The sequence below is a fragment of the Populus nigra genome, chromosome 1 (assembly GCF_951802175.1).
Source record: "Populus nigra chromosome 1, ddPopNigr1.1, whole genome shotgun sequence".
NCBI lineage: Eukaryota > Viridiplantae > Streptophyta > Magnoliopsida > Malpighiales > Salicaceae > Populus > Populus nigra.
Window position 1 is genome coordinate 45,574,861 of NC_084852.1, and position 14,127 is coordinate 45,588,987.

Here is a 14,127-nt window from a genome sequence, read left to right on the forward strand (position 1 = left end):
TTCTTCACGCGCACCAACGTGAGAGAGCTAAATAGTTTTTCTTCTTCTTTTCTTCTTCTTCTTTTTTTCCATATCGTTTGATCCATTTACAATGTTTTTTTTTTAATATCAATAAAGTTTTATTTTATGTTAATATTTCAATATCATTAATTTTGTTTTTATAATTTATCTCTCAACAAAGTTTATATTTAATGATGATATCTATATTATCTTCTTCGTATGCTTAAAAAATTTTATTTAATTGAATTTTATTTGCTTTTCTTTTAGCTTTTTTAAATATTTCATAATAATTTTTTAATGTCCACTGTGCAAATAGTTTATGGTTTCTGTCTATTTTTTATATTATCATTATTGCAAATCTTGATTGTGTTCGCATAGTAAAAATAGAAAATATAATTCTTCATGTTTATAGATTTTTTTAATAAAAAAATCTATATAATTGTTAGCTTACGGAGGTGCTCTGGATATTTTGTTGGGAATTTTAGCAATTAACAAAAATAAAATTATATGATAATAAGTATTTAATTAATAAAAAATGATTTGGTAAAAAATATAAATTAAAAAGGTTACATAGTAAAGTATTTCCTAAAAAAAGACAAATAAAAACTTTGCAAGTGTATTTTATAGAAAAATATAAGAAGTCATGAACTTGTTTTTAATAAAATCTTGAAATCTAAATTTACTAAAAATATCATATAACTTATTAATAGCTTATCTTTTAAAAAATTAACTCATATACTTTTTTTTTAATAGGAAGAAAACTTTCATTCATATTTATTACATTATAGCAAATTCTTAGTGAAATATATAAATCACAACAAATAAAATAAAATAACAATATATTTAGGAATGTGTTAAAGTTATTTTTTAAAATATTTTTTATTATAAAATATATTAAAATAATATTTTTTATTTTTAAAAAATAATATTTAAATTAGCATATCAAAACAATTCAAAAATATATAAAGTAATAAATTTTAATAAAAAAATAATTTTTTTTAATTTTTAAAAAATACAAGGTGGCCATATTTCCACGCTTTATGAAGAAATTGCAGCGAGGATATGGAATTACCTATCACAGGGGGCGGCACTTGAGAACAGCACAAATTGAGCTGAGAATCACCTGTGCAAACCAAGATCGTCCACTTTATAACCCAAGAGAGGCATGAAATATGTAAGTGATGAACCAGAATTTATCAATATTTTTAAAACAATTTTTCATTAAACTGACCTTGTTTTAACAACGGCTCATGCTCGTGAGGGTTCTTGAAAAAAGGGTTGAGCTCAGACACAGGACGCACGCCCTGGCACCCTTGGGCTCGTGCAGTGCGCTGGAGTCCGTGTATCTTTTGAGCCTAGTACGTGTCTTGACATTTCTTACACCCCGCCTCATGATCTAGACTCGACACTTGGTCCTCAAGATTTTTGTCTAATCCAAGTTTTTTCTAGCCAAGACCCGGCTTCATCTACATTTTTAGATGTCAGGAGTTTTTTTTATAACCTACTATATTTTTATTTTATTAATACAAATATAAATAATATTTATCTAAAATTAATGTTAATGCTATAACTATTTGTTCCCTGTTTGTATATTTATTCTTTATTAATAAATATATAAAAATATTTATATTTCATTATTATTATCGTAATTTTATAACTTTCAAATCTTTTATTTAAAACAAGAGGATAAGATATAGGAAATATAAATATTCCTCATAAGAAATTTATAATTTTTATTCTAAATATTTACATTAAATTATTTACAAAACATTTATTTTAATATAAAAACAATAATAATCAACATTGTTATTAAAATTTAATAATATCTTGCCTGTTTATTGTATTTTTCATCAACAATAATATTGATTTAAGTATCTTATGATACTCAAGGCCATTTAAAAACAACTATTTTTCACGAATTGATATCTTTACATCAACTTATCATTTTCCTTTGACATGAAGAATGTATTTAATAGCATAAACACATGTTAAATTTAATAACTATGAGGAATCACTGTATCTCGTTTTTTTAAAAAAATAATATCTAAGTGGAATTAAATTGTCATCGTTTTTAATACAATTCACATGATTCATGTAAATTTATGAGAAATCTACAAGAGAAAAATTATTATTTTTCTTCACGTCAAATAAGAACAGGATTTCATTGAAATTAGAATACTTGATTGAAGATATTCTAACTCTAAAGTCTAAAGTTTGAATATTTTATTTGTTTTAAAGAATATTTCATGGTGTGGTTATGGTTACTTTTCAAATAATTTTTTGTGCTGAAATATATGTCAATGATATTTTTTTATTTTTTAAAAATTATTTTTGACATTAATATATCAAAATGATCTAAAACATATAAAAAAAATTTAAAATTTTTTTAAAAACAAGTTACCACATATATTCTAAAATTTAAATCGAGTTGCATTCACTTTTTTCCTTTTTTTTAAGAAAAAAAAGAAGGAAAAGATTGATGCCTAACTCCAAAAGTCCAGAGTCAGCAGTCAAGCCAGCATTAACATTTGTAGGCCCAGGTCCAACAACTGCTTCCTATTCGTTGTCTTAACGTGTGACGACGTGCATCACACGTGACAGACATAAAATCTTGACACCAAACAGTTATAAAGATTGAAGACCGTCACTCCTAACCTCAAACCCTAGCTATACCTCTGTTTCTCTCTCGAGTCTTCATCACTCCTGACAGAGCATAAAAGAGAGAACTAAAAAAGCGAAAATAAGGAACAACAACAGCAATGGAGTTCTCTCAAGATGACTTCGATCGTCTCTTAATGTTCGAGCACGCTCGTAAAACCGCTGAAGCTACCTACGCTAGAGACCCTCTCGATGCCACAGTGAGTACTCTATATTCCTTAAACGAACCGTCGTTTTGTTTAATTTCCTGTTTTTTCCGTTGTCAATTCTGCTCTTCTCCTTAAAAGATTTTTTTTTTACTCGATTATCACTTGTGTGTGTCAGACCATATATATGCATCTCGTTCAGTATTTAGGGAACAAACACTAGCTATCGCTTCAAATTTCATTCTGTAAATCATTGATGTATTATCACTATTTCTAGTGATTTGTTAGCATTAAAGAAGGGGGTTATGTTTCGCAGAACTTGACTAAGTGGGGTGAGGCATTGCTGGAATTATCGCAATTTCAAACTGTGGCAGAGGCAAAAAAGATGATAAATGGTACTATAGTTTATTCGTTGCTATAATTACCAATTCACAACTGAGCAAATTTTCTGGGATTTATGTTATTGGGGCGGTGTCTTTATTATACAGATGCCATTTCAAAGTTGGAAGAGGCATTAATGTTAAATCCAACATCCAATGCCATGTGGTCTATAGGAAATGCCAATACTTCTTATGCATTTCTGACTCCTGATCTTGACGAAGCTAAAAGTTATTTCGACAAGGCAGCTAATTATTTCCAACAAGCAGTTGATGAGGTAATTTTGGAGTTATTTGGTGTGTTTTGATTCGAGGCACATGTTTAAGAATGTTAGTTTCTGGTGGTCTTTGGCGAGATGCAAGTTATAACTGCAAATTTGATATTTTTTAATACAGGATCCAAACAACGAGCTTTATCGTAAGTCTTTGGAAGTTTGCGCTAAGGTATGTGTCTCCTTCTCTTCTGACAAGTAAATGTGAGTGTAAACTGTTGTTTCTATTTGTCTATTTGGTGGTTTTGAAGCCTGCCCTTCTAAACTTCTGGTATGCAATTTACTAATTATACTAATATGGCCCTCTATCTACTATTAAAACAGAAATCACCTAGCATTTTACATGAAAGCAGTGCGGAAAGCAGAAAGTACATCTTACTTTTGCAAATTTTTCTATTTGAGGTGTTAGCTCTCATGGAATCAAATAATAAAAAACCACGACAATTATATTGATTGTTGCTATTGTCAGCTTCTTCAAATCTTCAATATTTTCCTTTTTATTTTGTGCACGATATTCAGATTGAATATTGCAAATCAGGATTTAACTTTTCCAAAATCACTTCTGTCTATCCTGATCAAATGAATTCCACTTTTTTTGATTATGTGTTAGTACTATCTTCAAAGTGATCTGTTTGATTAATTATTGATGTGTGCCACTTCCTGTGTTCTGATGAAAGATGTTGTTGATGATATCTTCACAGGCTCCAGAATTACATACGGAGATCCATAAGCATTCAAGCAGTCAACAGATTATGGGTGGGGGGGGTTCTACTGCTTCTTCAAATGCGAAGGTGAGAAATTTAGGGGTTTATTGTTTAAGTTTTGCCCAAGTCAATACCTACTTTGTTGTTTACTCCATCCCATTCTTCGAAAAAAAAAAGTGCGGTTTCCTTCCTACCCTCCCTCCTTTTTTTAAAAAATAAAAGGAAAAATAGTGAAGGGGGATTTTTTTATTGCAGCATAAAATTTCATCATGTATGAGCTTTTCCTACTATACTGTGACTTGCAGATGGTTTCCTCTTTGAAACTATAGGGTTATTCTAAATTGAAAGCCCAATAGGAGTTTTCTCTCTCCTTTTGGGATGAAAAGGAATCTATTGAGAACGAACACAAAAAATGCTGGCTTCAAACTGAAACCTAACGCAAAGTGTTCCCAATATCTCTGCATGTCAGCTAAAGAAACCAGTAAGAATATTTCAGATTTTTAGCATTCAGAGTTTGGTATCTTAAAATGTTGTATGGCCCTTAAAATTTCTGATGGGTGCTCTTGTAAGGTAAAATAGGAAAGTAACCAAATTATTGAGACAATTGGAAACATTGTTGTGATTAAATGGCAGAAATTCTTGTGATTGAAAGCCCAAGGGATATGTTGACATTCTAGTCCACATCTGGTGGAGTAAAGTGAAGTAAATTGTAGCAGCAGTGACTTAGATTTGGCAGGAAAGAGAAATAATACTTGGACTGTAGAGTTAAATAAGTTCTCATACCGCGCCTTGTTGCTTGTACCTTTCCCCCTTCCAAAGTCTTGAGCTCGAGTCCTCTTGAAAATAATAAGAAATTGTGAAGAGTGCAGTTCTTTTGATTAAGGTGTCTTCCTATCTCCTTTCCGCTTTTCTTTTCTTTTCTTATTTTTTATAAAAAAAATTGTAGAGAAGTATCTAGCAAATTAGCACGAGAAATTGTTAGTTTTTAACCCATTTTGTTATTGAACTTACCACGTTTGAATTGAAGTCTCTAAGATGCTGTAATGGTAGTTTGGTCATCAATTTTCTTGCGAATTATTTGCAATGTACAGATGACCAAGAGTCCTCTAGTTTCACTCCGTGGTTCTTGCTCCATATTCTCTTTATTTTCTTTTTTCTTCCAAATCACGTGATATTGAATATAACACAAGATATTTCCGCAACATGAACACTGTATCCACCACTGTGGTTTGCAACAACTATGAACTGCTTGCCCTCAATGGCACTTTGCGATTTAGATTGGGGTCCTGACAGCATGGAGGTTTTCCACTGATAATTTGTACAACTTCTGTCATTGTGCACATGGGTTGTTGAATTTTTTTTAACAAATCGACTTGGATGCACAAACTTCAAATTGACTCTAAAGGTTGCATGCTGCTATGCGCATGCTATTCATACATATGTGTAGTGCATTGGTGTTTTCCTTGCATGCATAACTTATGCTTATGGTGGAAGAATGTCATTGATTTCACTTATCCAAATGCTAGGTTGGTCAATCAAGTTTTTGTAAGTTCCTAGGGTAAGTCAAAACCTTATTTATGTGTTTCCTGCTGCCTAACTTCACGAAACAGTCAACAATTTGAGCTTAAACTCTTTTCTTCATTCTGGTTAAAGCTATTTGTGGTTTCTTGTTGTTGATGGATATCTCAAGTTCGACATGATGTAAGGTTCTCAGCATATGCCAAGTCCCCCAAAAATCTAGAGAAACACATCAAATCCATAGTTTGTAATGCAGTTTTCATACTATCTTTTTCCAAGGATTTGGTTCAGGAAGTGATGGTTGGGAATGGGTTAATATTGAGCTCTAACTGACTGTTTTCCCGCAAGTCACTACATTAAATTTTATCTCAAAACACTGACTATTTATTTCTTAAAGCATCATCAGACATTTTTTTAATTCTATTTCAGGGCTCCAAGAAGAAGACAAACAGTGATCTGAAGTATGATATATTTGGATGGATTATCCTTGCAGTTGGCATCGTTGCTTGGGTGGGGATGGCGAAATCCAATGTTCCTCCTCCTCCAAGATAAGCATGAAGTAAATACGCCAATATCTTTGCGAGAATGTTCAAGTATTGATCAAAAGATTCCAACTGGAAGGCATGTAAATTCAGTTATACATGTGGTATGCTATCCGCATGTTGATTTTGACCTTTTGGTTTCTCTATGGCTTATTCGGCTAGGATTATCATTTTCATGCAAATTTTTGTTATTTATATCCGTTGACAGTCTTTCAAGCCCTTTCTGTTTCCCTCGTGCTTTCATTTGCTTGGGGTGGTTTGATGTCATGAAAGCCCTGCCACCTATAAAAAGGTCTTTGAAATCCACCCTGTTGCGTCAGTCATAAGTTTGGTGCCATGACTAATGCAACCATGTATCACCTAGAACTGAACGCTTGCGAATTTATCTTGGTGGATCCATTTTTCTTCATCGAAACCAAAATTAAATGTTGTAGCTGGCAGGCAAACTGCTCCTATAGCACAGAGAATCCAAGAGGAGAGATATAATTCTAGATCTTTTGATTCTTATGTGAACACTAAGGGAGCTTGGCCAACGGGTTTTTGACCGTGGTAAGGAGTATGGATGCTCAGAATGACAGTGAAAATCAGGAAGCAATATGGCTGGGAGGAACCATTCTCTTTGATTACCCGGTGCGATATTTTATCCCCTTGATTAAAAGCTTGATTCATGCATAGCCTATGCAGTGTCATGTAGCTGCCTTGGTGAATTGTCTATGGTGGTAGATGTGATGACTGACGTACTTGAGTTGTAGAGGCCACGAGGCCTGGGGTCCATGGGTTTGGTGTTAGATTGATCTTAAAACATGGTGGTGATGATAAATTTTGCTCTTGATAACTGATTCATATGCCATGCATAAAGGTCTCTTGCCTCTAGTTTCCCAGGCATCAGGGAAGCATGTCAGGGAATCTCTACGTGTGTTTTCTTGGATGGAATTGCAAATACGATGCCTGTGAATCAATAAAACCTCGAGTTTCTGAACTGTATACCTCCTAAATGACGCTCTCAAATTAAACCCTCTTGACTTGAAATCCACTATCAAGCTGAGAAGTGCAGTTTCTTCGGTTGGAAACACTATCAAGCACGATAATTAAACCCAGCTTGACTTGAAATCTACTCAGCTTTACTTGAAACCCTGCCGACTTGGCATGGTTTGGGCAGAGTTAAAAAAACAGAAGTCAACTTGGAGTTGATCTTCTTTTAATGTTTGACACGGCAAGTGATTCAGTTGATTTGATTTTGAATTTTTTAGAAAAAAACTAAAATTTCCTTCAAAATGATGTCTTACAAAAAATCTTGACTTGGATTAATTATCTCAACCAATAACCTATTACTTGCTTCCAGTCATATGAACCGAGTCGAGTTTAATACGTAACAAAAAAAAATCATGTTTAATTTTGTTTTCTTCGAACTTTCTCTCTTCTATTTTTTACATTTTGCTGACCACCCAATGCGGCCAGTGCTAGTCCTAGCTGTTTGAAGATGATTCATTAGAGCGTATCTATTGTTTGAGAAGATATACATAATCCACCAAAAGATGGGAGATGCAACCGTGGCCATTTAATTGTGGCTTATTTTATTTTAATCTTTCCCTATTTGGCTTCCACGCTTGTTCTGATCAATGGGATCCATTGTCGTGGGCAAAGGCTTCTTTCTTCTTTAAGTGAAACCATATTCTCTGTGGCATTTACCATTATTCAACAGCATCACTTGGTGCTTCAATGCACCTATAATTTGGTTCCTCGCTTCTCCCACTGCAATTTCTTTCTTCTAGTCCATAAAGCACCCGAGTTAATTTAAATCTTGATCACAAGGTTTCTGACTTGATTTTGAATTTTATACCAGGAGATATCTTCAAGATGCACCCCATGTTTTGGTTTTTGTCTTGCAGGTCCAGTTAGCTATTTTTTAGCTTAGCATGCTGCTGTTGCAATTATTTGTATTCTGGGTATCATAGTTATGATTACTTTGAACTGCTCGTAGTTTTTGTTTGGCCAACAACAGGATTCTCTTTCTCTGTGCTCAGGTACTATTATACCGGATAGTTACGGCATCTGATGCCAAATTTATGATTCCTTGGTGGAATCATGATTTTCTTTTGCCGCTGCAGGTCCACCGCATTCTCTTATTGGTATGTAGTGGTGGGGGCTAAGCTGGCAGATTCATGGTGGACACCTTCCTATGAGTGGAGAGAAATCTCACTACAATTAAGGTTTGTGTTTATTTTATTTTTTTCCTACGAGGGTGCAAGTACTATGATAATGCTAAATTAGCTAGAAGTTAACTAAGCATTCCACTTTGATTTAGCTGTATTGGGTGTTCTTAAAGGGACGCTCCCAGAAGATGTGATGGCTGCCGCAAAGACACCTTACTTTTGTGTAGTTGTTAACTCCACCCTCTTTTGTTGGTTCCTATTGGTGAAGTTGTATTGATAGCTTTTCTCTTTAGATTTGTTTTTCTGCAACACCTTTCTGGCCCTTCTGCGGTTCTTGTTTCCATTAGTTTCTGGAGAAGCAATCTATACAGGACTTAGTGGGGTGCTTGATATTACCTCCAGCTTAGCTTGAAATAAAGTAGAGCACCCATTATCATTATTATTCTACTATATTTTAAAGCGCTATCGTTTGCTTTGTTCTGAAGGATATGATATGCTGATTTAGTTACAGGCCCCAGTCGTATGAATGCTTTTTGTGTGGAGAAGCATGGAAACTGCTTGATATTTGCACCAGGAAATGCTTCCGTTGGCAGAAGTTTCTCTGTCTGTATATGATTGTGGTTAATTTGTCCAAAACAGAACGGAAGAGATAGTGGGTGTGTGCATGCTGAAGACAAATGATTTGTGGCCTAGTAGAGCGACTATGGTAGGGATTTCTCCCCCCTTCTTTAAGGAGGGACTATCGCAGTGTTTGTCCATTTTCAATTTACTTGATCGATCCTTGGTTGTTCTTGCATGTATTGTGCCTGCAATTCAAGTCCCATTTTGCTTTAAAACTTGCTGGGACCACACCATACAGACAGCTTTTGATCAGTCATGAGACAAGCAGTTCAACATGTGCAAGGGTTGGCTTTTGATCAGTTCAAAAGACTCGTCAATTTCACTACCTCATTTGATGATCAAAACCTGTGGAAATATATCCATGTTTAATAAAATCTTGTTCAGGAGCCAATAATCCTGAGGAATTTAATGATGAAAACCTTGTGGAAATACATGTTCAAGTACAGAGAGAACATTTCTAATCCAGACAACATATGCGAGGGTTGGCTTTTGTAAGATTGCTCTCGTATCAGTCAATTTTATAAAAAGATTGGATACATTCTATTTATAGGTGAGGCCGAGTTTCTCTCCATTTTCAACAAAGGCTGCTCTACAATATGTACACATATCCCATGCGTTTGCTTTTTTCAAAGGCGTGGTAGAAGTTCAGAAGGGGTCAATTATGAATGTACACTGATTTGGTGAAATCAATGATTGTTTTCAAAGTAATTTAAAATTATTTTTAATACCAATAAATCAAATTCAAAAATATAAAAGATAATTTTTTTAAAAAAAATCAAAAAATCATGAAACAACAAACAAAAAAAACATAGTTTTAATAATGAGAGATAGTTTAATTGGTCAAGTATTGTGTTTACTCTTCAATGATCACGAGTTTGAATTCTTTTAGGACCACTAGAAACTTACACGGTCATTAACTTCAGAACCTGTGTGATTAGTCGAGATACACGCAAGCTGATTTGGACACAATCATTTAAAAAAAAGAAGAAAAAAGCATATCCTTTGTGCCTGTGTGTCAAAGTGCATAGGTGAAAGGTATGGCTGCGTTGGGCTGTGAACGAAAGAGGAATAGAAGATATGCCTCCCAGTTTATAGTATCGGTGAAGGTGGAGTATATTATATGTGTGTTTGATTAGGAGCAAATCACAAATTCGATTTTTTTTTTCGGTGAATGCAATGTAATTAATGTAATAGAACAATTTCCTAGGAACGTGTGAATAGCTTAATTTCTTAGGTTTAGCTGTCTTAACGTGCTACACACACACTAGTTACATGACCCGCGTGGCATTGCAGGTCATTTTTTGACATAAAAAATATATTAAAAAACAAAAATTTAAAAATCTTGGGGTTTTCTATAAGTTATACCCAAGAATCTTGGGTTTGGCTATAACGCCCGACCTAAGAGTAATATTTATAATATTAATAATAATATTAAACTTGCATGACCCAAGTTTAAGTGAGTCTGACTGCAACACCGGACCCAAAAAAATTGGATGTGGGTCTGGCTATAAGGTAGTGTCATAAAAATATGATAATTAAATAGATTAATTAAAAAAACAAAGAAAACAAATCAACAGGAAAAAAAATTAATGAAGAAATTTTTTTTTATATTAATTGGGTTAACCCTTTAAACCAGGTTATCTCATAAAATTTGGGATTCGCGTCATGAAAGTTTGATAACTAAATAGAAAAAAAAATGAAGGGTTTACCCATCAAACCGGGTTAACCCATCAAACCAAGTTAACCCGTCAAGCCCAGGATACGTGTCATAAAAGTCTGATAATTAAATAAAAAGAAAATGAACTTTAACAAACTAAACTAAATGAAAAAAATAATTAAAAAAAATCCGGATTAACTCGTCAAATCAGGTTAACCCATCAAACTCGGGATCCGTATCATAAAAATCTGATAACTAAATAAAAAAAATTTAACATTAACAAACTAAATCAAACAAAAAAAAATTCATTAAAAAAACAATTATATAATATAATATAATATAATATAATAATAATAATAATATAACATATTAATAAGTAAATATATTAGTAAAAGGCGTGGCCTTTTAGAGTATTACTTAATATATATATATATATATATATATATATATATATATATATATATATATATATATATATATAGCACGTTAAGACAGCTAAACCTAAGAAATTAAGCATATACACACAGCATGGTGTAGTTTGAAGTACAAATACTACCCATCCCATTCCTTAGTTTTCACTTGGGAAAATAAGTTGGTGAATGTAGTAAAATCATTTCCTGTATTTAATCTCACTTAATTACTTAATCAGTTGAGTGCCTCTGTGAAAGAGACGGTGTTTCAAATAAGAGGCAAGAGAATTCCCACACAATTATATTTTATTGGAAGCAATAATATCTTGCTTAGTTATTAAATTTGATATATATTCTATTGATTTGTCAATTCAAAATCTTGGCTAAGCTGATTTTTTAAAAAATTATTTTAAAAATTAACCCGGTCAAATTTTTTTAAAAAAACTCATCTAAACTCGTGTTAAATATAATACAGTCAATTTCAAAGATCTTTAAAGATTTTTGTTCAAAATAGTATTATATTTTATTGGAAGCAATAATATCTTGTATAGTTATTAGATTCGATATTCTATTGATTAGCCAATTCAAATTCTAAGTCTAGTTAGATTTTATGTGAAATTATTTTTAAATTTAACCTAGTCAAGCTTGAATGACAAGAAAAAACAATTCGGATCGAACTAAATTTGTGTTAGATATGATGTAGTCAATTTCAAATATCTTTTTAAAGATTTTTGTTCAAAAAAGTATATTGTTTTTAAATTTTATTTAAAATGATATTGTTCAGCAAACCCATATCAGGCAAATCCTAAGCTGACAAGCATGGTCTTTCATCATTAAAAAAAAAAATAACAACATCAAAAGATAGAGAACAAAACCTAAATTCATAGATGGAGGTAGGAGGAGGACACGAAAATAGTTGTCACTTTCGATTTAAAAACAAGGGTTGTGCATTGATGTGTCGATCTTGTCAAAGAACTATCTCAGTTCAATAGCTTAAGTTATAAAGTGAGGTTCCAAGATATAATTTATATTATTCTCTAACACACTCTCTCAAGTGATAATCTTTTGGGCTTGAAACTTGTATAAACTCACATTACTTTATGCTTAATTTTTATCAAATAAATGAGGTGATGAGATTTAAACCCATGACCTCTTGGTCATCAATTTAATAGCTTAAACTATTAGGTAATGTCATAAGATATAATTTATATTATTCTAAAAAGAAATCTATCCAATAAAAAACAAAAAAGAATATTGCGAAATGCCACCACAGCACACATACATAGTAGAGTTGAGGCCTCACTCCTCAGTGTAAAGGATGCCTTTAAGGGACAATGGTGGTGGCACCCCATTATTGAGAAACTGGGATTCCCACCCCTCCATGATTAAGCCATGGCATAATTCTTCAGATCTTCTCTACACCTGTCAGACATCTCAAAACGGGATGGTTTTAAATGAAGGAGAGACACAACATGTTGAAAACGAATATTAATGACGACCATATCTAGAGATTATTCGGTGATTATGTTCACCATGGACCACCACCCAGTTACTTATGTGGATGCCTATTAATTCTTCTTCTCTTCTCTTCTTTTTTACCAAAAAAAAAAAGAAAAAAAAGTGGAATAGAGACCAGTCCAGATCATTCCTGACAGAATAATATTTATAAATATTTGGATGGACTCGACAAGGTTAACATCCTGTCTACTTTCGAGATAGGAGATTGAGTGTCGTTAGCACTAAGCCTTTGCTGGCTAGACGACTGTTAGCACGCCATCGCCAATGTCATCCGCTTGAAGGAATAAAGCGCGCGACTGCATTTTTAAGTGACCGTACGGGAAAAAAAGAGGAACCCATTAACGTCCCTTTCTCTCAGTTCTAAGCATTATAACATTCTAATTTTCCATATCAATCTCCTTCTTTTTACGATATCGCAGCCGACATGAATCGCAGCCGACATGGTTTTTGTGTTTGGTATTGTGATAATTTTTGTGGTTGTGATTTGAAAAAAATTATTTTATAAAAAGTATTTTTAGTTGAGGTTAGTTTGATATTTATATATGTTCGGTTGAAACTGTGGTTGAAATTGAGGTTGAATAAAAAGTAATTTAATGTGTTTGGTTAAACATGGTTTTCAAATTGAGGTTATAAAATAGCTAAAAAAGATATATATTAATATTGATGGTTTTTAATTTAAATATTGTAGATTTAACTACCACTGTTACATCATTAAATAAATAATATTTTATATTAAATATTTTTAATTGTTCCATTAACTTATCTACAATTTCATCACGTATGAAATTCATCCGATAAGAACTACAGTTTTCATGGTTTTTTAAGCATGCAATAAAATCAGGTAAAATATCATCAGAAACAAAATTAGAATTGCGTTCAAATTCTACAGATGTTACATCATCATGCGATCTCCTTCCAATTTATGTAATGTTATTGAATAATATTAAATACTAGTTTTTGAGTAAAACACAATTAAAAAAAAATTGAATTTTTTTCGGGTCGGACACGGTTCAACGAACAGTGGAGTCACTGTTCACGTGAACAGTGACCCGTGTATTAATTCACCTGGCACTATTCACGTGAATAGTGCCAAGTGAATTAATCCATGATTGCCAAAAAAAAAATTAAAAACTCCTACTTAGGCTGAAGGAAGGAAGCAAACAACAAATTGGGTGGGCTCTTGAGTTTTTTCTTTCTCTTGGCAACAGGCGGGCATAAGTGAAAAGTAATAATTTTTTGCTTCATCAAAACTGGCAGTACAAACTCAATTTTTAGTGAGACCCGTCTCCAAAATCTGTGTTCAAAATGTTTACTAAACGATTATAAATTGTGATTTGAACAAAACACAATTTCAACCACAATACCAAATGGTTAAACATGTGTTTAGGGTTGTGATAAATATTATTTTTTAAAGCATTTTTATTTAAAAATAATTTTATATAAATAAAAAATATATTATTTTAACTTTTACTAAATCAATGTTTGAAACACAATTACGCATAGGACTGATGCAAAAAAACAAAAGCTACTTAACTAACACAATGATTTTGT

At 32.6% G+C, this 14,127-nt stretch overlaps 1 protein-coding gene across 1 annotated transcript; it reads left to right on the top strand.

Moving 5' to 3' along the window:
• Nucleotides 1-2,634: 2,634 nt before the first annotated feature.
• LOC133687075 (mitochondrial import receptor subunit TOM20-like) lies at nt 2,635-6,436 on the top strand. Its single transcript, XM_062107014.1, has 6 exons — nt 2,635-2,858; nt 3,121-3,199; nt 3,293-3,459; nt 3,578-3,625; nt 4,155-4,244; nt 6,105-6,436. The coding sequence occupies exons 1-6, from the start codon at nt 2,760-2,762 to the stop codon at nt 6,225-6,227; spliced, it is 606 nt and encodes a 201-aa protein (XP_061962998.1). The 5' UTR covers nt 2,635-2,759; the 3' UTR covers nt 6,228-6,436.
• The last annotated feature ends 7,691 nt before the right edge of the window (nt 6,437-14,127 follow it).

Bases quoted from the DNA above. Each gene is read 5' to 3' on its own strand.
- LOC133687075 (XM_062107014.1), top strand. From the start codon at position 2,760: ATGGAGTTCTCTCAAGATGACTTCGATCGTCTCTTAATGTTCGAGCAC. The intron at 3,200-3,292 runs GTACTATAGTTT...TTTATTATACAG, and splicing joins GGCAAAAAAGATGATAAATG to ATGCCATTTCAAAGTTGGAA. The intron at 4,245-6,104 runs GTGAGAAATTTA...ATTCTATTTCAG, and splicing joins CTGCTTCTTCAAATGCGAAG to GGCTCCAAGAAGAAGACAAA.